Raw genomic sequence first — 27,876 nt, 5'->3', positions numbered from 1 at the left:
ATTAAATGAGTTAAGATGTACCTATTCTACAAATATACAAACATGTTAAAAGTAATACATGTCCTTTAAATAGTACTAATTTTGATCATATTGATATCGAGTCGAATGGAGTATCGCAAACTAAAGTGTATTGTAAATGTAACTTTGTAAACTATTGGATTAAAAAAACCGAAAACCGGTTTTTCCAAAAACCGGTTTCTTTGGCCGGTTATAACCGCCAGGTTAAACCGTAAGCAAAAAAAAACCGGTATAACCGAAAACCTTTGTTTTGTCAAAAACCGCCATCCTTATATGATATGCAATTATTATATAAAGGTAAATGTAATTAATTGTATTTTGCTTGCATTACTGCATTTTAATAACTAATTTTATTTACTACATACAGTTGAGTCCGCGAGTCTTTACCCGTGCGTAATTAATACCTGGTGAGATAAAACACATACTTTTTATTTAGCATCATTCTCTTGCACGCATGAAATTAATGACAAACCAGCTGCCGCCTGTTATTTAAGTAAAAACACATGTTATTTTTATGAACGATTAAGACTCAGTGTATTGAATAGAGATAGGTACAAAGAAAGACGATTGGGGATGTCTTCACATATTTTAAGTACAATTTCTGACGTTTTGGTTTGTTTACTTTTGTGGCTGTCAGTTTGTTGAATTTTTTGATGTTATTTTGTCGAGTTTTGCATTTCGAAGTTTTTTATAGTATACAAACAGTTGTTTTCACAACTAATTTTATATTGGAGTTAGAAATTTTGTGATAAGTTTATGTTATTTTAAGACAAATTTTGACGACGTACAAAGCTAACCTCATTGTTGACACAGTTGAATGCTTGTGTTTAAGGTTACGTTAAAGTGAATAAAATATCAAAAAGAAAATATGTTATTGAATTTTTTTATAAATTGTTTATTTATTTATTAATCAATGATAATAAAATAATTTATTAAGCTACTTCAAATGTAGCTGTAATGATGCACCAAAATTTTAAGGGAAAACTTAAATTTGACATTCTATTTATTTGATAACGTCAAATTTTATAATAACCCGTGATCGGAATAATATCCATTTGCCATTGCGTTCAGTAAATTTCCGACCTATTTCGTATGCTTTAAATGATGACGCACGGGTAAAGACTCACGGACTCAACTGTACAATTGTTTACGTTTTAATAACATAACCTGAATCTTATTTTTTCTTCTTATTATTTTTTTGGACTAGGGCCTTGACAATTATCCAGCAACCAGGACCATATGATTGGCCAATATAATTAAAAGTGCGAATAAAAGTGCAGAGCGAAGAAACCAGGTGTCGCTTTTCCGAACTTGCACGGTCCCAATATTCAACAACAGCATAGACTAAGATCTTTTGAACTTTTTCATATAAACTTTCATGCTACCAATTATGCCTGCAATAATCCATTTGATAGGGCCTTAAGGTTTTTAAATAGTCACTGTGATATAGATCCCTTTAAGTTTAAATCAATTTAAAACCATGATTTATAGTAAACTCTAGAATTATTTCTAAGTATTGTATTTTAAAGTATAGTTATAGGATAAATTAGATTAAAAATATAATGTTATTATAATGCTGTAATGGGGTGATCCCGTCTATTTAATAAATAAAATAAAAAAATCTTTGTAAATTTATGTAAAGTTCAAATAAAAATGTTCCAGCATTGAAATACCCTCTAAATAAAAAAATCTAGAGGAATTGGAAATGCTAACATTAATATAACTTTCTGAGTTACAGATGTTACAATAGTCTTGTAAAATCTGCCTTTGAGAAAGTAGTAACTAGCAACACTATAACCACAATGAATCCATGAAAGATTATAAGTATAAAAAAAATTTCTTAGTTGTACAATAACAAGTCCAGTAATGTCAGAAACTTCTAAAAGGAATAAATACAGAAATGTGAGTCGATGGAGGCCTCACAAATCAATTGCCTTATAAGCCACTAACAATAAATCATTTAAAAATCTTCTGCAAGGAGAGTAGAATAAACAAGATTAAAAAAACCGCTAAACGCCGTAAAAATGAGTGGCGCACACAATACCCCAGCGACAAAAGAGCCGATCGATATGAATATTACGTGGAGCAAAATTGTATTTTTATTTGGATAGGAAATAAAATTCGAGTTTTATTTTGAAAGATGTTTCTATAATATTTGCTAAATTTGAAGTAAAACGCGCCACAAAAGAATAACTTTGATACAGTTTGCATTTTGAAGCTCTTTTGTGGCGCGTTTTACTTCAAATTTAGCAAATACGGAAAAATCTCTCAAAATATAACTAGAATTTTATTTTTGTTATAAATTAAATAAAGTTTTGTTATAAATTAAATCTACATATGAAGTTGAATGTAATGTTTCTCGATTACACGTTAAGCGTTATAAATGGTCGCCTTTGTCACATTATCTCCAAAATGCTCTAGTGGTTAGGATACTAATCTTGTGATAGGACAATCCGAGTTCATATCCCAGACATCCGAATATAATTTGTTTTCAATATAATTTTACACTAATAATACACTAGATTTTTTTATATTCGAAATATGTAGATTGAACGAAAAAGTATTAGGATGGCCGGCAAATGAACTTGATTTAGAGTCGTAATCACTACAACTATTGTCCTTTTCATGATCATTTTTCAGTGCGTAACAAATGATAGGAAAAAGGATAAGTCCGTGATAATACACATTTATGACATTTATTCTAACATGACATTTTAGTTAAATCTGACAGTTGTCACATTTTATTTTCAATTTTAAATAAAAACAAATCAAATGTGTTTCTTGCATTTATAAAATGGTATTTTCTTTGATTTGTATAGTCTTATAAATTATACAGATTATATTTGTAATATTATTATCTAATTAAAAAAAAATTATTTTTTTATTATGGCGCCATCTATCGACGACTAGAATAACTAGAATAAATGTTATAAAAATGTCACCGACGAAATGTAATCACTGACGTTCCTTTTTTTCTGTCACATACAATTTAATGCGTTAGAAAGAAATCGAAAAACTGTGACGCACTGAAAGATGATCATGAGAAATACTGTATATAAACCATTTCGGTGATAATGGTTAAATGGATTTTGGAGCTCAATAACTTCTAAACAGCTTAACCGATTTTGACCACTAAAAATGTGTTTGAAACGTATTGACGAGTAGTATCTGATGCATCCAAGGTTAAGTATGATAACTGAAGGTATCATAGGAATTATTGAGTGTGAAAAACTGTTTTTCCCACAGGAAATAGATTTGATCATATGTATGAAGCCCATAACTTAAGAAATCGAATTTTCCCAGATATGAGATATACACTGTTAACGACACGTCTGGAATCCTTTTAAATGCTCAGGTATTGGCGCAATCCATAGGTTGAAATTTTGAATAATTATTGTCGAAAAACCAATATTTTCAAAGTTTAGTTGTGTCTATGTCTGATCCTGACCACTTGGCATCATTTGAAAGCTAACTCAACACTACTGATTTGGTGTATCTGCTGTTTCCTCTCTCTTTGATCCTAAGATACATACCCCCAAAAAATATGCCGTTTTGTACCTACCCAGTCCTATAGCTGCCTTATGGGTGGTCAAAAGTCACAAACTACACCGGTTCTGAATCGACCATGATCGCCTCTTGAAACATAGAAAAAAAATTCAGATCGGTGTAACTTTTCCACATACATACATACAAACATTTTCCCCTTTTTATATAGAAATAGAGTCAAATTTCTGAGCTCGGTAACTTTTGAATGGTATAACCGATTTTCAAAATTAGACATGCGTCAGAAATAGAGTCAAATTTCTGAGCTCGGTAACTTTTGAATGGTATAACCGATTTTCAAAATTAGACATGCGTTAGAAAGGTACAGATCAATACTATCAGAAGCTGCAGAGATCGGACTTAAATTTTCGACATCTTTGGGAGTTTTGGGGACAAGAACGAAAAACAGACCCTATATGGGGAGGGCCTTAAATCCACACCCCTTGGCCAAAATGAATGGTTGATATATGGATGGGTGAGTCTTTACCTAAACTTTAAGATATAATTTGATTTGGCCCATTTTTCAATTCAGTCAGATTTAGAAAATCGAAAATTTCGTGTATATAGTGTTGTATGTAGGGGTGTTGTGCGCCAATGGCGAGAATTGCCGTTCTCTGGGATGAATGACAGAGCCAAAGCATGATATGATATCACAACAGGAGGTATGAAATGGAGGAAGTTTGTACTCCATGAAAAAATCGTAAGAAGCTGTGAAAGAAGAGAGGATAATATTGCTATATAGGGTAACAAAAATAATCTGATTTTTAACAGGAGTAATTAATAATTCAGAGGAAAATATGAACGGTGACATTAACCCTTTCGTTCATGAATTAAATTTCTTAAGCTACAGATCTGAAATTAACATAGCAAAAATGATTTTTGCGAATTTTTGATAGTAGTTTTACATTTTTAAAATGGACAGTTTGGTCACTACAAGATGTCAAAAAACAAATGTATTTATTCAATAAGTAATGGATGGTATCTTACACAACAATTTCTTTCTTTAATTATACAGAGATGAACATTGTATTTGTCGCATGTCAACATATAAATGTTGCATGAAATATAAAAACCTATATTTAAAAAAATTAATTATGTTCAAAACCTGTTAGATGACAGAACAAGTACTCATTGGACAGAATAGGATGTATATAATCGGGGACTTACAAGGGTAAAAACACTTGGAGCTACATACAAAAAATTATAAAATAGGTTGTCCTCAATTGAGGACACAGTGAACGAAAGAGTTAACAAGACAAGTAATAATACCGATAGTGAAGATGAACTAAATATTACTAGTGATGAGGATGCAAGGAAAATTGGTGTGACAAGCTGGTAACAGTTGTCAATGGATAGTCCTGAATGGCAAAAAGCAAAGAATGTCCAGGTTTTTTAACACATTCACGGACACATCCTCATCTTCAAACACTGATGTTCTTTTATAAGTGTCTGCATAATATGCAGTCATGTACGTGAAGATCATAACACCAGTGATTTATTGATTAAAAAATGAATGAATGAATGAATGAATTCAAAAGAAAAGTACTTTAGAAGTGTATAAAGCATTTACAAGCAGGACGCTTTTGTATTACAAAGCCACCGTCCTTACCACAAAGCCAAATATACCTTGTATTACACTAACAGTTGACTGCATCGACTGTGTCTTAACACACAATGGCAAAGGTTCACTACAGGACATATAATATGCCTCGTTAAGTCACTCAACTTAAGTTTATAAATATATCAAATGCAGCCAAGGTGTTAAGAAAAGTAAAAATACGTATTCAAATGGTCATTAATATGTTGACGGACAACAATGTCTACAGACGTCTAATTTCCATTAATGCAGCTTATATATTTAATGCAGTGTCCATCAACGTGTTAAAAAAAAGGACACAAAAAAGATGTTCAATTGTATGGCTTAACTAATACAAAGTTTGATAAAACACTCATCCATCTTAGACAGTGCTGGGTAAGTCAGGTTAGACAGTCGGGGTGTAATGCTAGTTCGCCGCCATGTGGTGCACCCTGGGTAACGCTAAATGAACTAGCAAAAATTTGGCGGCAGACGAACGAAAAACTAAAACAATATCCTGCCAACATCACAGATCACAAACAGAAATCTTATCTATACGTAAACATACGATGGGAACAAATAAAGGTTCTTCTCAGAACCAACTGACTAGAGATCTCGGACCGTGTATCCGAGTCTGTCACCTTAACATCGAGGGCATAAGCCAGGCAAAATGCCAAGTGTTGCAAAAACTCCTACACGATAACGACATTGACCTGGTTGCCATACAAGAGACCCATACTGAAGACAAAGTCCAGCTTGATTTAAGGGGAAAGATACCTGGCTACGATTTACTGGGAGCCACCTATGATAAACATTACGGCGTCGCAACCTACATTCGCTGCAATATAGAAAATGGTTTCCTACTTTCTGCTTCCAGTGAAAATAATATACATGAAGTAGTCACCAAGATTGGAGATATTACCGTAGTTAACATATACAAACCTCCAGCCACTACATGGAACCCAGAAGTGCTAAAGACTCATCCACATCCTACTATATACATCGGCGACTTCAACAGCCACCACGAAATGTGGAAGTACACCACGAATGATGAAAATGGGGAGGCACTAGTAGAATGGTCCGAAGAGCAAAACACATACCTAGTTTTTGATGCCAAAGACAGAGGAACATTTAAATCAGCTGCATGGAGAAAAGAATATAACCCAGACCTATGTTTTGTCTCAAAAGATACCAATGACAGACCACTAACAACTGCGAGAAGTGTCCTTGCAGACTTCCCACATACTCAACATCGTCCGGTGCTTATCACCATCGGAATATCAATTCCAATAATTAGATCATATCCTCGACCCAGGTGGAATCTTAGAAATGCAAACTGGAAGAAGTTCTCTGAACAACTAGACCGAACCTTGAGCTGGGTCCCTCCAACCAGCAAACATTATGAGAGGTTTGTGGGCGCAGTAATAAGCACTGCCAAGAAAACCATCCCTAGGGGGTATCGCAAAGAATATGTGCCTGGATGGACTGAAACATGCGAAGACTTATACACGAAGTTTCTCGAAAGTGGTGACCGAGAAATAGCCGATGAGCTTTTACACAACATCGATACAGCTAGACGCCAAAAATGGATAAAGACTGTCGAAAACCTTGACTTCAAAAAATCAAGCCGGCAGGCATGGTCCTTGTTGCGGAAAATTGGAGGAGCTAACCAGCTGGAATCCAGAGAGTCTAAAATGTCTCCTAACAAGGTTGCCTCCCATATAGTATCTCTATCCAGAGCTCCACGAGATCGAACACATACTACCAACGTGAAAAGAGACTTAAGGGCATTAAAACAAATGAACAGAACGAACTCCGAATATTCAGCAAGAATACTTATTTCTGAAATCACACATGCGCTGAAAGAAATGAAATCAGGTAAAGCACCTGGCTTTGATGGTATCCATCCAGAGTTCTTGATACACAGTGGTGCATACACGAAACAGTGGCTTGCAATGTTCTTTAATGATATACTTCAGTCAGGTAACATTCCTTTCTCACTTAAGCGAACAAAGATAATTGCAATTCCGAAACCGGGCAAATCAAACGATAAGCCAGAAAACTACCGCCCCATAGCTCTACTCAGCATGGTATATAAACTATTAGAAAAGCTTCTCCTCAACAGAATTAGTCACAGGATACTAGAAAATGTCCCCATTGAACAAGCTGGCTTCCGCCCTCATCGAAGCTGTACGGACCAAGTGCTGTCATTAACAACTTTTATAGAAGCTAGTTTTCAAAAGAAACAAAAGACAGCAACAGTATTTATAGATCTAACAGCAGCATATGATACTGTTTGGAGACAGGGATTAATATATAAACTGGCCCGCATTATCCCCTGCAGAAAGATAATTAACCTCATTGACAACATGCTGACCAACAGAGCCTTCCAGGTTATAATGGGAAAGGAGACGAGTAGACAGATGAAACTTAACAATGGTCTTCCACAGGGTTCTGTCCTTGCCCCTTTACTTTTCAGCCTCTATATTGCTGACATGCCTGAAACCGAATCTCGGAAGTTTGGATATGCTGACGACTGGACCCTTGCAACAAGCCACCAATCTTTAGAAACTACAGAAATCACTCTCACGAATGACTTATCCATCCTCAGCGAATACCTTAAGAAATGGAGACTACAGCCAAGTACTACAAAAACTGAAGTATCAGCTTTTCATCTAAACAACAAGTTGGCAAACAGAGAATTGCGAGTGTATTTTAATAACAAGCTGTTAAAACACAATAAATACCCGAAATACCTTGGGGTTACTCTAGACAGAACGCTCACATTCAGAGAACACCTGACGAAAACAGCAGCAAAATTGAAAACACGCAACAATATAATACAGAAACTCTGCGGCACTACATGGGGGTCCACAGCATCAACATTAAGATCCTCTGCTCTTGGCCTGATATATCCGGTGGCAGAATACTGTGCTCCAGTGTGGCTAAATAGCAGGCATACCCACCTGGTCGACACCCAACTAAACCGTACTATGCGTATGATAACAGGCACAATTAAGCCCACCCCTACAATGTGGCTACCTACCCTTAGTAATATAGCACCACCCAACCTACGCCGCGAACATGCATTGGTTAAAGAATATAACAAAATAATGGACAGTCGCCAGCTTCTAGTCCACAACGACATCCCCGATATTCTTGGAAACCGTCTCCGATCCAGGTTACCCCCTCTACAATCTGCTCAAGCGCTGCAGCAATCCAACTTTGACTTAAATACCCGATGGAGAGAAGATTGGGAAAGTAGGACAGATCCGCATTACCATAGTCTACCGGACATCATAGGGAAACCTGGCGAATTTGAACGTCCCCGTAAGATTTGGGCAGCCCTTAATCGAATTCGAACAAACTGTGGAAGATGCGCCGACTCCCTCCACAGATGGGGTAAACTCCCCTCGCCTTCTTGTGACTGCGGCGCTGCAAGACAGACGATCAGTCACATTGTTCAGGACTGCCCACGCAGAGCATACACAGGCGACCCTATAGACTTTGTAATGGCAACCGAAGGGTCAATCGAATATATAAAAAAATTGGACATCTGTTTGTGATGCATTGTATAATGCATAAATCTAAATATATTCTGTGATATACTTAAGCCATACGCTAAATAAAATAAATAGTGCTGAGATGACATATAGGCTAATATAGTTTAGTATTGGTCACTGAGTTATTTCCAAAAAGTAATTTCTCTAGTTAATATTGTATATACTCACCCTTTAGGTAGTTCAGAAAAAGGGTCCTTACTCTTGGGTTCTTCAGCAAGAGCGGCTTCTGCAGCATCTAATTCTTCTGGCTGTTCCTTTTCCTTCTTTTCTTTAGGTGTTTGTGGCTTCTTCTCTTGTTTCTTTTCTTCCTTCTTCTTACCTTTACCTGTAATGGGAATATAATAATTAAATAAATTTTAATTAACTGTTACGCTATAATGCACATTTTTCAGAAGACGAAATTTTAATTATATTAGCCAAAAAGTTATTAGAAGAAAAAGTCTCCTGAAAAATGTGCGTCTTGTTGCTTACAATGTTTTGTTAAAAACCCATCGATATTAAAAAAGATGTTTTGATATTGAAATACCCTCTAAACATTGATAGTGCAGAGTGATTGGAAGTATCAATAATAATGTAACTCTCTGAGTTACAAATAGTCCCATAAAAGGTAACATTTGCCTTTGAGAGAGTAGTTACCAAAACTTACACGTCAATGAAAGATATCAAGCATAATCATTTATAGAGGTGATTTTTACATGCCATACAAACCATCATAGCGATTCAAATTTTCAATGCTGCTACTCTGAATAGTTCTGTAATACTAGTTATACAGTTCTTAATGCATTAGAAGTAGAAGTCCACTCTAATATTAATTACAGGATTGATACCGACTGATTAAGGCATTTTCAAATATTTTAGCGGATGCCACTTGGTTCACAGACATAGTGTAATGTGTGTACAGTATAGACTAGAAGGGAGAGCACTCTGTAATGGCAATCTACAGAAAACTCTACAGAATAAAAACTCTTACACAACTTACTTTTTTTCTTATTAGTTTTTTCCACAATTTCAGCATCTCCATTTGGTTTAGCTTTGTTGTGAGCAGCTTGTAAATGTCAAGGAAAACTTTTTATAAGTTGAATACAATTACATGATATACCCTATTCCAAAAACATACCGACTGTTGTGGATTATCTCGACAACGAATATTTTACTGTGAAAATTATGAAGAACGGAAGTAAATTGCAAAATACATTGTTGTTTATTGGAACAATTATTCGAGACATTTACTTTCACACTTCTTATGTTGCACACTAAAATATTCGTTGTCGCGATAATCCAAGACAGTCGTATATTCGTGGAATAGCCCATAATAAAATTGTTTTAGCCCAAGGATGAAATTATTTAGCTGATAAACATTTTAAAAATTATCAGATATCAATATCATGGATGTACTACGAAAAGTGATTAAGTAAAATTTTAAACAATTTACCTTAACTGCCCAATGGTAATATCATTGTTTAAAAAAGTTGTACAACGCAATTAATAAATTTATTTGATTTTAATTGAGACAGTCACCACCATTTCTGTCAGGGTTGCAATGTCACGTGTAACTATGATAAATCCAAAATGTAGACACCAAGATGTATTCATAACACACCAACTCGCATATATATTAAGAAAAATAAATATATGGAAGAATATATTTTGAAATTGAATTAATGACGTCAGTCTACTAGACATTATACATATACAGTAGACTCGCGATTATCCGAGTCTCGGTTATCCGAGCCCCTCGGTTAACCGAAGCAAAAGTCATAACTGGTGAGTTACAACTTCCAACCTTGGTGCCACATCGCCGCCTCAAAATCAAAAAGAGGAATAAAGCTTATGCAAAATCAAAGAATTTTTTAAACAGTAATATTGATAAAGTAAATGTTTTTATCTTTTATAGACATGACTGTATTAGTTTTGTCATTAAAATATCCACAGTTATGATTATTTATGTGTTTTTCTATCAATAAAACCAAACTCAGTGTTAACCGAGTTTTTCCGTATCCGAGGTAGTCACGGTCCCAGTTACCTCGGATAATCGCGAGTCTACTGTAATAGCATGACATCATGAATTAAATTTCTAAATATTATATTCTTCCATATATTTACATTATATTTTTCTTAATGTGTATGCGAGTTGGTGTGTTATGAATAGGGTCGTATCCAACTTGGTGTCTATGCATTTTGGATTTATCATAGTTACAAGTGACATTGCAACCCTGACAGAAATGGTGGCGACATCTGGTGATTGTCTCAATTAGAATCAAACAAATTTATTCATTGCATTGACCAACTATTTTTTTTAAACAATGGTTAAAGAAAACTAAAATAAAAAATTGCAAACCTTTACATTGATTAGTAATCCATTGAAGTCACAACTATAATTATGTAAGTGCATAGGCGCAAAATGTCATCTGTCAAAATGTTTAATGTGTTTTAAAGTTATTCATTTTTTTTTCGAATCCTGCGAAAACTAATAAATATTTTTGAAAAATTCAAATTTAATTAATTGCAAATATTTCATTCAAATAGAACTTTTTATTTATTCTAAGTGACTTTCAGCCCCCGTTAATAACATAATCTTTTATTCTGCGTTTTAATTTTTCAAAAATACTTATTAGTTTTCTCAGGATTCGAAAAAGATGAAGACATTTAAAACACATTGAAAATTTTGATAGGCGACATTTTGCGCCTTTCCCCTTAAAGTGTGAGGTGAGCAGCATACATTCTGCAAAGAAAAAACCTCAGAACTTTCTTCAGTTTTGATGCAGAAATACTGAGAAACGAAAAAGCTATTTTCATGGATATAGTTAAAATCAAAATAGAATTTAAAAACAATTTGTATAAATATCCAGGAGAGTCCCAGATATGATTGTGTCCTGTTATCAAGAAGAAAAAGAAAACTTTCTTTCCTTCCTCTTTCCCCTTAGACAAAATATTTATCAATAAAATCATTGTTGATAAAAAATGTAGGTGTTAAAACCTAAGATAACTGCAGAAAAAATCATCCTAGGGCCTACTTACCATTTAAGCTACACTGACCCACAAAAAAAGTGGCCACCCTATAAATTTCTGAAAATAAAAATTTAGTAGAAGTTTTCTGCACTGTTTCATATTGTATACTCAACATCTCTCATTTTTAAAACAAAAAATAGCCATTACTGCTTGATTTGTTGCTCATACGATGAGAAAAATATCGGCAAAGGCAATTTACGATACATATATCTATATGCAATAAGAAAACAGAAGTTCATATATATGTACTTCTGTTTGCAGAATACCTATAAGTACGTAACTGAAATAAGGTTACTAAAACTTACTAAGTCCAGTTATTATATATAAATTATTAAACAAGTATGGTTTGTTCAACAGTAAATGGTTTGAGGTAAATCACCGAGGTAGACAGAGTTGGTCTTTTGCAATTAACACTGACTAGACGGTACTCCCATAATAAAGCCTAAAATAAATTTTACCTGAAACCGGGCCTTTTATACTATTATCAGTTAATCCGGGCTGTTTATAGTGGTAACTAATTGAATTTAACCATTTACTGTTTAACATACCATACAGTAAAACCTCCGTTAACCAAAATAATTGGGGGGAAGACCGTTTTGGATAACAAGAATTTCGGTTAAAAATAACATTGTTTTTTATATTCTTCTTGTATCAAATTTTATTTATTTATTAACGGGATACCACCCAATTTAATATATAAACAAAATATTATAATTATCTAGTGATACAATAAATATAGAGATATAGTAAATAAGTATGACAAAAATTGGCGATGCAGCCAATATATAGAAAAAACAAATATTAAAATAATACAAAGTAAATAACAAATATAAATCACATAAGATTACAAAATTTTTTTTAAACACTGTCTACAAACATTTTCCGAAGCGCACAGCAACAAATCAAGGTCTATTCTATTTCCATTTAGAATGATTCTACTCAGCGGAGAATGCCTTCCAAAGTTGCAGCGATGAAATTTAATTGCAAAATTTTGGGATGTTCTAGTAACTCTAAGAGTTAGAGGGAACATTAAAGTCAATTAGAGACAGTAGATCATTGCAATTAATTTTTGAATTCAGTAGTTTATGAAGAAACAAAACATCAGCATACATCCGTCTGGAAGATAGCCTAGGAAAGTTTAATTCATTTCTAATTTCTGAGTAGGAATGGTCACTTAAAGGTTTGTGTAATTTAAAACTTAAGTACCTAATGAATTTATTTTGGACTTTTTCAAGCTTGGCTATATGGACTTCATAAGTGGGTGACCAAACAACTGAGCAATACTCAAGAACAGATCTAACTAGGGAAAAATAAATCAGTCTGATGGAATTAATGTTATGCAAACATCTAGAAGTTCTAATAATGAAGCCTAACATTTTAAATGCCTGGTTATTCACATAATCAAAATGAGCGCAAAAATTTAGTTTGGAATCTAATTGAACACCTAGATCTCTTACAGTTGATACAGCCTTCAGTTGTTGTTCAGCTACAGTGGAACCTCGATAACTCGGATTAATCGGGACCACGACCGATCCGGGTTATCGAAAATCCGAGATAGCCGGAGAATATGGTAAAAATTAATAAAATACGGTATACTTACAGATAAACTCCGTTAGAATTGAAATAAGATGAAATATTTTTATAAATATGCACAGTACATATTACCTACTCATTACAATTCTAAAAAAAACCAAACCCAAACAATACAAGACACACAATACTAAAGACCATTGTTTATAAAAGAATTTTTTAAATAGTCTTTCCTAAACAATGCTGACAGTTTGAAATAAAAAGGAATAGATACTGCAGACAGCTGGCTGTTGTTTCTGCGGCGTGTACTATGAGTAATTTTTAATCTCGTGTTCAAATTACACACATAAGTACACGACACAGAGAGTCTAGACACATTATCTCTCAAATATTATATTACATACACTTTTATTGTTGAAAGGATTGTCTGATAATTAACTATTTTGATTGGAAATAAGCCACAATTAAATTGAAAAATACAAAATATTAAAAATCAAAATGTTTATCTGATGAAAATCGGTCCGGGTTATCGGGGGCCGACTTATCGGGGTTCCACTGTAATTTGTAGTTATAAAAGAGGTTGTTAATTCTTCTAAAGAAACTAATAAAGTGACATTTTCTAACATTAATGCTCATTTGGTTCCAATTGCACCATGCCATAATTTTGTTAATATCATTTTGAAGTTTTTCACAATCTGAGACAGATTCGATAATTCTATAGATTTTTAAATCATCAGCAAATAGCAGAAATTTAGAGTTAATTTGAGATTTAATGTCATTAACAACTATATTAAAAAGGAAAGGCCCTAAGTGGCTTCCTTGTGGAACACCAGATGTTACGGAAATTTCACTAGATTGAAAGTGTTTAATTTTAACAAGTTGTGTTCTGCTAGTTAGGTAACTACATAACCAGTTATACAGATTGCCCGTAAATCCAATAGCTTTAAGCTTGTTACATAACAATTTATGATTCACAGTGTCAAATGCTTTGGAGAAATCTGTATAAATAGCATCCACCTGTAGTCTCCTTTCCAAAGCATCAGATATGTATTGCGTGAAAAGTAAAAGATTTGTAGAAGTTGATCTACCTGAAAGAAAACCATGTTGCTCTTCAATTAGTACATTGCATAAAGGTGTTTTAAATTACATAGTATTGGAGATATATAGATGCAAAACATCGTTGTCAAAGGAAAACACAAAAGAAAATATAAAATTAAGTTAAAAAATACTCTAAATATTTTCAATTTCCTTAATTTTATTGTTTTTTTTTAATTTATTTTTTGTGGACGAAATTATTGAAACTGTCAACCATTTCGATTAAACGATGTTTCGGTTAACGGATATCACCATATCTTAACTATTCACTTAGTTGAAAACAAAACAACATAAACGTCAAAACTAAGTTACAAACTATCAAAATCAAGCATACATGATCGCAATAAATATTTAAATTGAGACACAATATGAAACAGTTCATAAAACTTACAATGAATTTTTATTTTCGGAAATTTATCGGCTGGCTACTTTTTTTGCAAGTCGGTGTATTCTATTACTAGTATAAATTACATATTTACTATATATTTACCTGGTGTTGCAGCTGCAGCAGTTAAAGTTCCAGGTTGAGCAACTGCACTGCAAAGTTTAACTTCTCCAAGTACAGCTATGAATTGTGGCTGGTTAATAAGTGTATTGAACCATCTATTGACGTTACCAAAAGATTTTCTAAAGTTGGGATCAAGTACATATTTGTAGGCATTCAATAGGTTGCAGGCAACTACAATGTCAGCTAGAGTGATTCTCTCTCCTACCAAGTAAGTGTGGGCAAGTAAGTGGCTGTTGAGAATAGACAAAGAGGATTTAAGGTCTTCCTTTGCTCTTTGGAAAGTCTAAAAACAAAAAATTAAAATGGTTTGAAAATAATACAGTGATGAGCGTGCTAATAACCGGCAAAATAGCGCAAAAGATGGAAAACACATTAAATTGTGAGATAAAAAGAAATGAAACTAGTGTAGGTGAGAGATTTAGCGATAAAAACCTATAAATTTACATTGTTTACATTATTTTAGTATAATAAAATTTTAGAGTTTAATTTCAGTAGATCAAATAAAAATTATAGTTTAAGTAAAAAACATTACTTTAAACAATACAGATTTAAATTTCATCATAAATGTTAAATTTTTAAAACATCATGTCTGCTACTAATGCAATAATTGAAATTGATAGTGACATCCTAATTTGTAAACTACTTAACTCCATAATTCTCTGAAAATGAGTTATTACTGCGATCTGTTTGAAAAAGTCTCTACTTATCGTTTAAAAAAGGAAGCACATGCACATATTTACTAAATGAGTAAATAGGGACCTCTTCGTATACACTGTATCTCTCTTGCTGCCAAATTTAGTACTGAAAATATGTAACTCCTTAGTTTGTCATACCACACGACTGACCTATCACTGTTTAGAAAGTGATATTTGTTGAATACCCAGTAAAAATAAGCAACGGCAAATCTAGGGGATTTTTGTTATTGTATGATGTAGTTGGAAACAATGTTATATAAGTGTCAGATGTCAACTGTAAGCAAAAACAAGTGTCAAAGAAAAATAAATGTTGATTTTGATGTTTAAGTTATTTGTAGAATTATTGAGTTTTCTTTTAAAATAAAACTGACTAGAAGTACTTCGGTGTTTAATTAACATCCACGCAATTCTGCAAAACATCAGGTTATGGCCCAGATCACTTGTTTCGTGAGTATTTCGCCAGTAAAAAAAGTCAGTGTTGAAGAGCCTGTGTCGGTAGTTTGCCGCGGCCAACGAAAATAAAAAAAAGAAAAGCTGAAAAAAAGGTGAAAAAGAAGCTCGAGTATATATACATAAAAAAAAGAAAAACATAAATCCGAAAAATGGAAAATTCATCGGCTGCGTTGAAACTTAGTGGTGGTGACAACTGGGTAGCCTGGAAATTTCAAACAAGGGTAGTGCTAAAAAGCCGTGGTTATTATGACATAGTAATAGGAAAGTCTGTGAGACCGAGCACTACTGGAGATGACCAAAAGAAATGGGATGCTGGTGATTCAAAAGCACAAGAATTTATAGTAACCAGAATAGAGCAAGGCCCTATGACACACATTTTATCCTGTGAGACCTCGAAAGATATGTGGACAAAGTTGAAGTCTGTCTACGACAAAGAGTCAGAGGTGAGCATTCATTTAATGCAACAAAAGTTTTTTCTCTTGGAGTTTTCATCAGGTAAAAATGTTGCCTCATTCATATCACAGCTTGAAGAGATAAAAAATAAGCTAAAGCAAGCTAGTGAAGAGCTGTCCGATAAAATGATCATGACAAAAATACTTATGGCATTGCCAGAGGAATATAAGCATTTTCGATCCGCATGGGAATCCGTACCATCTGATAAACAAACCCTAGATGAACTTACATCAAGACTACTTATCGAAGAAGAAAGAAGTAAGTCAGCACAGGGCAGCACAGCATTGGCGATGAAAAGTGATACAAGCAGAAAATTTAAAGGGCAAAAGAAAACCAGATTAAAGTGCCATTTTTGTGGCAGAGGTGGCCATATTGCGAAAAATTGCTTTTTCAAGAAGAAAGAGAGAGATAATAATAGCCAGAAAGACATAAAAGTATGCAGTCAATGTAAAAGACGAGGACACAACTTACAAGAGTGTTGGTTTAATAAAAATAAAAATGAAAAACAACAGACAAGCAGAGAAGAAAATAAAATTGACAGTAATGCATTCATGGTATATACTGGGAGTAAGAAAAATAAAAATGAATGGTGCTTGGACACAGGAGCTAGCGAACATATGTGCTGGAATCAAGATCTGTTTGAAGAATTGATAGAGATAAGCTATAAAAAACAAGTAAAAGTCGGAAATGGAGAAAAATTACCAGTTAAAGGTATTGGAAAAATAACTCTATGGGCATTTAATGGTAAGAAATTTATAAAGTCAACCCTGTCAGATGTATTATTTGTGCCAGATTTACAATTTAATTTATTCTCAGCTGGATGTGCCTTAGATAAAGGTTATAAGATGTTTTCAAACAATGAAAAATGTGAATTTTATAATGACAAAGGAGAAATAAGAGCATTGGCAACACGGGATAACAAATTATACAAAATGTTATTCTCACAAGAACAAAACACTGAAACCTTTGCAAATATTTTAATTTCGGAACGCACCCCTAACGAAAACTTGTCTGACGGTCAAGTTCAAGAAAACAGCTGTTTAGTAGATGTATTTTTATCAGAGTGTAATTCTGCAAAAACAACAGAAAGTTTGAGAGTTTGGCACTGCAGACTAGCACATCAAAATACTACATATGTGAGAAACTTTTTAAGGCAAAATAACATTGATTTTATAGACGAAAAATTCGTGTGTGAACAGTGTTTAACAGGTAAACAACACAGAATACCATTCAAGTTAAGTGAATCAAGAGCAAGTGAGCCATTACAATTAGTGCATACAGACGTATGTGGCCCTATGGAAGAAGAGTCTTTAGGGGGAAATAGGTATTTCCTGTTGTTAAAGGATGACTATACAAATTATAGGTACGCGTATTTCATAAAAAATAAATCAGAAGTTAAGAAACACCTTAAAAATTTTATATCATTAGCCGAGAGAGAGACAGGCTGCAAGATGAAAAATTTACGATCAGATAACGGTTTAGAGTTTATGAACCAAGAAATAAAGGAGATGCTTGACTATCAAGGCATAAAACATCAGAGATCAGTAGTGTATACGCCTCAGCAGAACGGTAGGGCTGAGAGGGAAAATAGAACCCTAGTTGAATCAGCCCGAACTATGATACAAGGGCAAAAGTTGAATAAAAACTTGTGGGCAGAGGCCATACATACAGCAGTGTATGTTTTAAACCGAACAGGCCCTAGTAGCATAAAAAATGTGACACCTTATGAATTATGGTACAAAAAGAAAGTCAATAATATTTCTACACTCAAGAGTTTTGGTTCTAGAGTATCAGTGCATGTCCCAAAAGAGAAGAGATTAAAATGGGATGCAAAAAATATGTTTGGTTTCTTTATTGGCTACAGTGAGGATGTAAAAGGTTACAAAATATTTGTCCCAGACAAAAATAAAGTTGAAATTCATCGAGATGTCATATTTTTGCCCGAGAAAACCATAGAAATAAAAAATGGGGAGACAGACATGAATAAAAACATACAGATGATATGTGAGGAGATAAAGTCAGAAGAAGATGACAGTGAAGCAGAAGAACCTCAAAATAATAGAGAAGAAAGCAGTGAGAGTGACCTCGAAACTGATAGCAGTATTGAAGATGTGAATGAAATAGAGCAGGAGCATGGATATGACCTGAGAAGACATATAAAAAGACCCTCAAGATATGATGATTATGTTCTGGATGATGACGAAATGAGTTTGTTGACTTTTAGTGATGATGAAGAACCCCAGACGTATGATGATGCAGTGGCCAGTAGTGAGTGTAAAAATTGGAAGAAAGCTATGCAATCAGAAATAAATGCGTTGCTAGAAAATGAAACATGGGAGTTTGTGCAAAGTAGTGATGGTCAAAAAGTCATTGAGTGCAAGTGGGTGTTCAAGAAAAAGAAAAATGAAAATGGTAAAGTAGTGAAATATAAAGCTCGTTTGGTAGCTAGAGGTTTTCAACAAATTGGTATGTTTTTTAATGATATTTATAGTCCAGTAGCAAAATTACCATCAATAAGGATTTTCTTAGCCATGTGTAATACTTTTGATATGAAAATTCATCAAGTAGATGTTTGTAGTGCATTTCTAAATGGGGATATTAAAGAAAATGTTTTTATTTCACTCCCAAAGGGATTTAAAGAAAAAGAGGGCACTATTTGCAAATTAAGAAAATCCTTATATGGTTTGAAAAGTTCACCTAAAAATTGGAATGACAAATTTCATAATTTGATGCAAAATTTGAGTTTTTCAAGATCTGAATATGAATATTGTCTTTATATTAAAGTAAATGAAAAAGGTAGGATATACATTTTGCTGTATGTTGATGATTTGCTGTTGGCAGGTACAAATGATCAAGAAGTTGAGAAAATAAAATACATTTTAAACAAAAACTTCAAAATGAACGACTTGGGTCAAATAAAACATTTTTTGGGTATGTGCATAACTCAAAATTTGTCTGAAGGCAAAATAAAAATTAATCAAACTGTTTACTTAAAAAATGTTTTGAAGAAATTTGACATGTCAAGCTGCAAACCATCAACAACACCAATGGATAATAATTTTCACCACGATTTTCTCAAACGAAAAAAATCTGAGAGCATAGAGATAGAAAAGAGATGTAGAGTTGCTATAGGATGTTTGATGTATGCAATGTTATGCTCAAGACCAGATTTGTGTATAGCTATAGGTATATTAAGCAGGTATCAAACATGTGCAAGTAACGATTTGTGGGTAGCAATAAAAAGAGTATTGAGATATATTCAAAGCACAGTTACTATGAGTTTGATATACTATAAACATAAATATAAACAGGAAAATTTGATAGTAGGGTACTCAGATTCAGATTGGGCAGGTGACCGTACTGATAGAAAATCTACATCAGGATATGTATTCAAAGTTTTTAATTGCACGGTGTCATGGGCATCACGGAAACAGTCTACAGTCAGTTTGTCCTCTACTGAAGCTGAATATGTTGCACTAAGTGTATGTGTGAGTGAAGCATGTTGGCTAAGATACTTAATGTATGATTTAAAAATAAAACCTGATTATGTAGCGGTTCTAATTCATGCAGACAATCAAAGCGCTATAAGGGTTAGTAGAAATCCGGAATTCCATAAGAGACTAAAACATGTTGATATTAGATTTCATTTTGTACGAGATAAAATTAAGGAAAATATTGTTGTATTAAAATATCTTAATACAAGTGACCAACAGGCTGACATATGTACAAAACCATTAGGTTTAACTCTGTTTAAAAAATTTAGAGAGTTGCTAGGTTTAGAATAAAAAATTAATTTAGATCTAGGAGATTTACCGTTGAGGGGGGGTGTTGAATACCCAGTAAAAATAAGCAACGGCAAATCTAGGGGATTTTTGTTATTGTATGATGTAGTTGGAAACAATGTTATATAAGTGTCAGATGTCAACTGTAAGCAAAAACAAGTGTCAAAGAAAAATAAATGTTGATTTTGATGTTTAAGTTATTTGTAGAATTATTGAGTTTTCTTTTAAAATAAAACTGACTAGAAGTACCTCGGTGTTTAATTAACATCCGCGCAATTCTGCAAAACATCAATATTTTTAAGAAAAAGTTGGTCGTAAGTAATAACAGGTTGACTGCCCATATATAAATAAAAAAAAAGAATGTGTGTGTACTTTGTACGCACAAAAGAAGATATTCTTCTATTATAGGTAATTTAAACGAAGTAAATATACTTAAAAGGTTATTTGTACTTATTTTATTTAAAAATCAAACTAACTTTCTTATCTACCACTTTCAAAAAAGAAGAATATCTTCAAAAATTATATAATAATATAGTACTTACAATCATAAAATCTATAAAAAAAAATAAAAAAATAATAACTTGCTTGGGGCTCGAACTCACTTCACTTCTACCGCGCTGTACGAAAGCTGACGGCATGCCGCGGCATTTCAAACTAGACCACATCCGCGTGTACGTCATATGGGAATATACACAAACTAAACGTTTACACCATAAATTTATATGAATTTAATAAAATCATTAGTTTGATTTTTGTCGAAATAAAATACAACAAAGTATAGTGTAAGAAAACAATATATGAGATGAAGATTTTTAGAAAGTTTGTTCGTAATCAGATTATGTAAATTAAAGCATTGCCTACTAATAGGTAACTACATTATTTTGTTTACATTTTCCTAATAGATAGGTATTGAAACTATTAGGTATTTCCAACTGAAACATTTAAAATTACGTACCTGCGGCTTTTCAAAACTATTTAAAAACTCACTATAATTATAAATTTTATTTTATTTCTGTCCACACATCAATAAAAACTAATATTATACAATATTTTTGTTTACCATAATCTCCATATTGAACAATTATTGACAGATCATTTCAAAATTTCAACACCCAATCAGAGCCCGTATAACCACTAATACCATACTGTCGGTGTGCGCATGCACGTGGTAAATCAAATTTTACCCTCAATAGATTCGCCGCTAAAGAAGAATATCTTCAAAAAAAGGCCCATATGCCAAGCACATATTAGTCAAGTGCACGCTCACCGGGCATATTGGGAGAATTAGGTAGACGGCGTGTACGCCCACCATGGCAGTCAACCTGTTAAATACTTATTAAACAATATACACATGTCAGTGATGTGTATCTATAAAATATTCCATTTTACCATCCTATCTTTTAAAATGCGAGATATGTAGTATTCAAATTAGTCATATTTAGAGTTTTTTGTGTCTCCTGTAAAATTTGGACAAATGGAGTTACTCAGTTTACAGTCAAGGTCAACTATATGGAAAGTAAAAACACTTTTGTTTAAAGCGAGCTCTACACTCTCGCGAAGTTCCTCGACAAAGTACTAGGGAAAGTTGTCCGAAGTGCATCTCTACACACTCGTTCAACTTCAAGGAATACATTTACAGTTGAGTCCGCGAGTCTTTACCTGTGCGTCATTAATACCTGACGAGATAAAACACATACTTTTTTTTATTTAGCATCATTCTCTTCCACGCATGAAACTCATGACAAACCAGCTGCCATTTGTTATTAAGTAAAAACACATGTTATTTTTATGAACCATCTAGACTCAGTGCATTGAAAAGAGATAGGTACAAAAAAAAGACGATTCAGTATGTTTTCATATTTTAAGCACAATTTGTTTGACGTTTCTGCTTTGTTTACTTTTGTGGCTGTCAGGCAGTTGAATTTTTTTGCGGTTTTTGTCGAATTTTTGGGTTTTGAAGTTTCTTTATATTACACAAACAGTTGTTTTCACAACTCATTTTATATTGGGCTTTGAAATTTTAGGTAAATAATTATATTTTGGCAATTAATATTTAAAATATAAAAAGCTAACGTCATTCACACAGTAAAGAAATGGTTGTGTTTAGATTTCCGTCAAAGTGAATAAAATAACAAAAATAAAATGTTATTAAATTTTTTTATAAATTGTTTATTTATTTATTAATCAATAATAATAAAATAATTTATTAAGCTACTTCAAATGTAGCTGTAATTCTGCACAAAAATGTTGAAGGAAAACTTACATTTGACATTCTATATATTTGATAACGTCAAATTTTATAATAAAACTTGTAATTTGAACAGTGGCCACTTTCTGTCAGTTGTTGTCGAGTGAAATAGATTTTTGACTTATACTTCGTATGCTTTAAATGATGACGCACAGGTAAAGACTCGCAGACTCAATTGTATTCGGGGAGAAACTAACTTCAGAGTCCTTTGACTTGGTCTCACAAACCGACACACATTGGAAGTAGACCGAAGTGAAGCAAAGTCACATGAAGTAGCTCTCTACACTTTCATGCTCACTGAACTTCGATCAACTTCGCAGTTAGTATAGTAGATGCTTAAAGCTAAAAGTACTGACCTCATCATTACCACTGTTATTTTTAACAATTCCCAAGATAGGGAATACCCAGGCACATGCTGCTGGAACAATTTCACCTTCAGCAAAGCCAATCCATTGCAAAATTTGTGCTCTATCATATTCGTTTTTTCCTCTTAGTTGTTCATTGGAAACATAGTAAGCGATGGCGTTGCTGTCTTGAAGGTACTTGCCATCGTTTGATTCAAAAGCAGGAACCTAAAAAAGGGAATTCATTTAGAATTGCTATAAAATAGAATTTACATATCTTAACAGTCCACTTAACGAACGTAAACAATGAAAAAATGTTTAAAAAAAATACTTAGAAATAGTTTTGTTTACATACCTTTCCACTTGGAAATTTCTTGGTGAACTCTTTAGTTTTATTAGTTTCTCCAAAAACAAAATTGGGTGCTACTTTGACGTTTGCCTTGGCATATTGTGCGGCAATCAGAGTTTTTGCGGCCCGGAAATTTTCGGGATAAGTGTAAAGAGTCTAAAAAATAAACATTGAAATATTTAAAATATCCCAAGTACGACATATTTATAATTATAAAAGTGAAGGATGGATTCAGAATAGCAGGATATTGTAAATATAAATTAAAACTTACTCCGGCAGCCATTCTCACTACACTCAAAACTAGCTAAAGAAAGAAAAGGACAGCATTATTCAAGTTCCAAGTTACAATATTCTTCTGTTTTATACCTGATACAATTCGGGTCTTCCACATATGAGATAACCATCCACGAGAATTTTAGATGGTATTTAGTGGCATTTTAGTGGTATTTACACAGTATGACAGTATGTATTAAAAACAAAGTATTATCATTATCAGTATTATTTATCTCAGTGTGTCTCAGTGTTACAAAATATAGCACACAAATTATATGCTTAAAATATTAGGTATAAGTTTATTAATAAAATAGAATTAAAACTTGTAACAATATGATGTCAGACATGTCAGAGCGAGCGATGGGCCGGTCGACCAGAGGCAACCGTAGGAGTATAGCACCGCTGGGGGAAATCGAAGGAGTAGTGGCAGCGAGAGCATATTTAAGGCAAGCCAGGAGAATGAGAAAATCAGTAATCAGTCGTTGCTAGCGTGTTGAACTAGCAATGGTTCGACAGCTGTTACTAGCGTGCTGAACTAACACTAGCTGGATGGGCAAAGATGCACAGTTTGCGAGGTGGAACTATGCCTAGGCGAACGCCACCGTGGTGAAGTGGAGTCTTGCCATGGCAGTTATCGCAGTGGGCGGTAGTAGCGAGGAACGAGTTACTACCTGTCGCATTGAAGTGAAATGCGGTATATCCGGATCGGAATATATGGCTACTACTACTACTACTACTTTTTAAAAAATTTTATTAAAACAGTACCAAAAATTAAAAAAAAAACTAAAAGAACAAAACACACACAAACACATTGAAAAATGCCACAAATGATTTTTGAACAATAATTGTCGGAAATTTTTTTAACTAAATACGTATTTTCTGAAAAAAAAAATATATAATAAATATACTTACAATCATAAAATGTATAAAAAAAAAGAATATGTGTGTACTTTGTACGCACGTAAGTTATACTTCTATTATATGATTTCTTAAAAATAAATATACTTTAAACAGTTTGTTTTAATTTTTTTAAACACCAAACTAATTTTGTGCTTACCGCTTTCAAAAAAATAATAAAAAGTATAGGATTGCACTGGATTCGAACTCACGACCTCTCGATCTCTGGCCGAATTAGTTGAGGCATTGAAGCACAAAAAAAGGCCTTACTCTCGATTTTTGGCGCAGTAAGACGGATTTTAATGCAGTTTGGTGCGTTGGATTCGTGAGAATGTCAGGAAATTTTGTGAACTATTGTAATGAATAAGAAATCTGAAATTGCATTTGTGCATAAGAAAAATTCATTTCAAAAGTGAATTTTGAAATAGGCAATTATTATAAATTTGCAACCCGGTAAATAGTTGGGCAACATCCCGATTAATTATTTTAATTATTTTTAATTATTTTTAATCATTTATAAGTCCATATAATAATAGTCTAAGATGTCAATAACCATTAATAATAAACAAAAAAATTTCCTTATGTGGGAATCGAACCAAGTACTAACGGGTCCGTAGCTAAATACACATACCGCTAATCTACGCAGACACTTGCTAGACAACGGCGATATTAGGTATAAACAAAACAAATTGGTAAGTAAAAATTGTAAAGAAAATTCCACACCTGTAATTTTGAACCAATCAAAATACGTTATTTTGACAGATCACCATGGCAACGGAGGTATTTTATCGGAAATTTTTTGCTCGTGGGGTACCCAACAGCGAATTATAGTGGAAATTTTATGACGTTTACAATAACAGAACATTTTTGACAGACTGGTTTTTATTTGTTTACATGATTTAGTTTTGATTAATTTTCTATCACTTGTAGTTACTCAAAACTTATGTAAAATTGAAGAATATACTATTTTCTATCTTGAAATGGTATTCCCATACAACTACAATGAGTAGAAATTACGAATTTGAAAGCCTAAATAATTGCTGACAAAGCTATGGCGCGCTATTAATCTGTTCATGCAGCTTTGGATTTTCAAATGCAAATTTGGTGTGGAATTTTCTTACCGAATACCACGCGAAGTCAAATTAATATCCGGAAATTTTTTTTTGATCATGAATATTTTTAGAAAATTTCCCTCGTCTGCGACTCGGGAAATTTTCAAAATATTCATGATCTCAAAAAAATTTCCGGAAATAATTTGACCTCTAGTGGTATTACTAGTGAAAATTACTACATACTTAAATGTATTATAAAATTAATATATTCCTAAATTTTAGAAGAAGCATTAGTAAATAGGTATTATTAATATCTATTAATGTTACTAAATGAAATATAAATATTTTGACGTTTCACAATTTGACAATTTACTTTTAACTGAAGTGCCTTAAAATTTTTAAAGCACCGGTGCTTTAAACTAGCATTTTTAACGCTCCTATGGAGTGCTATAAATTGCATTTTTAACACGTTTGTAGAAAAATATATTTAAAAACACTAATATATTCTTTCCACACCTTTTCTGGACTGATAAATACATAAATTAAAACATTTAGTAACGAACTCCATACTGCCTGTGTGCGCAGATTACTAAAATTTCACCCTCAATGAAATCGCGCCTAAAGAAGTATAACTTCAAAAAGGCAGTATAACTATTAACTAACCTTTGTTTTTGTTTCTTTTCCCACAAATTTTAAAACGCAACAACCATACATAACCAAATCGTCAACCGTCCACACCACAGCTGTGCTACAGCTGCCATATTGGATAATTTTTGACATGTCATTTGAACATCCAATCAGAACAAAGTTATAATGCGCATGCGCCCGGATCGTACGTTTTAACATATAAAAATTCACCCTCATATCGCGCGTAAAGAAGTATAAGTTCAAAAACAAAAAAATAAAAGTTTCTATTGGGGTTCGAACCCGCTTATGTTTGCGCAGTTAGTATTGGAATTCATTCATCTTACACTTCTACCCACGGAGAAATCTGCATCATGTGGGAAGATCGACGAACTAAACGGTTTAAACTTTTGACAGTTCTGAATTTAACCAAATTATTTTTATTTTTGTAGAATATTGAAATATTAAAATACAACAAAATATAGAGTAAGAAAACAATATATTAGGTGAATATTGACATAAATTTTGATGGTAATAAAATTATGTAAATCAAAGCATTGCATGCTATTTTGATAGGTTGATTTTAAATTTTCCAAATAGGTAGGTACCTATGTAATTTTTATTAGGATACGGAAACATTTACAATTATTATTACGTACCTGTCGCTTTTAAAAACTACTTAAAAAGTCACCACAATTATAAACCTGCTTTTTTCTCTGCCATCACAACAATAAAAACTAATATACACAACATTTGTTGATCCATAATCTTCTCCAACAATTATTGACAGATGATTTTAACATCCAATACGATCCCAATTTATCCCAATACGTTTGAGCGACTAAATATACTGTCACATATAACGATAATTGACTAATATACTGTCGGTGTGCGCATGCGCAAGGGAATAAAAAATTCACCCTCGTGCCTAAAGAAGTACCTATAACTTCAAAAAAATTAAAACTAATCAAATTAAAATGAAATAAGTAACCAGTGTATATCTTTCACATTTATTTCATATTTAACATAGCCTGTAATTTTTAAAGCGAATACTTCTTATCGCTACCCAAGATAATAATGATAATGAATAAATATATGTAAAATGATGATGAATAAAATAGACCAAAATAAAATACACTCACCGGCACAAAATTCCGCCACCCAAAATTTTTGATTAAGTTTGACAATTTATAACTTTATTATTTGTACTCCGATTTTAAAGATTTTTACATCAGTTTATAGGCATACATGTTTTGGTGTCGTTTGTTATTATTTCGGTAAAAAAAATTATTGCTTAGAATGGCTTTACACGGTTGGGTGAATCGAAGCGTTGTATTTTCTCCTTTAAAAAATTCAGTGGAAAAACTGGAGGCCTCATTTTGTTACATACCTCTTTTGTATTATCCTGGATGAGATCCAGGAGATATTCCCAAGATTTTGCTTTTTGAATTATCCGAATATATCTTTACTTGTTTATAAGAGCTGTACAATTTTTTGTAAATAAAAACACTGATTGACTCATAAACATAATAATCTTACATAGCGGTTTAATGGATAAGATTAGAATGGCCCGCATGCAGCCCAGATCTCAAATTAAATTGAGCATTTATGTGATGAATTAAAAATAGCTATTCGCCGTCTCCTAAGCCTCCAGAAAATTTGGTACAGTTATGGCCGTGGTAGAGGAATATTGGGCTATTCCCTAAGCAAGGATAACACATCTTTATGTGATGCCAAACAGATTGCGAGCAGTCCCCAGGCAACCAAATAACGTTTACAAAACGTTGAAAAGACGTCATAAACACCAAACCACGCCAGTTTGTCACGTTTTTTTGACGTCGATAGTCACCTGAATATGTCACAC

The 27,876-nt window shown here is 33.1% G+C and overlaps 1 protein-coding gene across 2 annotated transcripts in view; it reads right to left on the bottom strand.

The window, feature by feature from the left end:
* LOC114331535 (elongation factor 1-gamma) overlaps positions 1-23,786 on the bottom strand; it is a 38,116-nt gene extending 14,330 nt beyond the window's left edge. The window contains exons 1-6 of one of the 2 annotated variants that reach the window (XM_028281129.2): positions 23,438-23,786; positions 23,173-23,322; positions 22,830-23,045; positions 14,825-15,125; positions 9,680-9,745; positions 8,869-9,025 (exon numbers count right to left, since the gene is read on the bottom strand). In XM_028281129.2, the coding sequence (XP_028136930.1) occupies positions 8,869-9,025; positions 9,680-9,745; positions 14,825-15,125; positions 22,830-23,045; positions 23,173-23,322; positions 23,438-23,449 (902 nt within the window). In that variant the 5' untranslated portion in view covers positions 23,450-23,786. The remainder of the gene's footprint in view (positions 1-8,868; positions 9,026-9,679; positions 9,746-14,824; positions 15,126-22,829; positions 23,046-23,172; positions 23,323-23,437) is intronic. The other variant, XM_028281130.2, reaches the window with a different exon arrangement.
* Between the last annotated feature and the right edge of the window lie 4,090 nt (positions 23,787-27,876).

This window comes from Diabrotica virgifera, chromosome 6 (genome assembly GCF_917563875.1).
Source record: "Diabrotica virgifera virgifera chromosome 6, PGI_DIABVI_V3a".
In the NCBI taxonomy this organism is placed as follows: domain Eukaryota; kingdom Metazoa; phylum Arthropoda; class Insecta; order Coleoptera; family Chrysomelidae; genus Diabrotica; species Diabrotica virgifera.
This window is presented reverse-complemented; position numbering and strand designations above follow the sequence as displayed.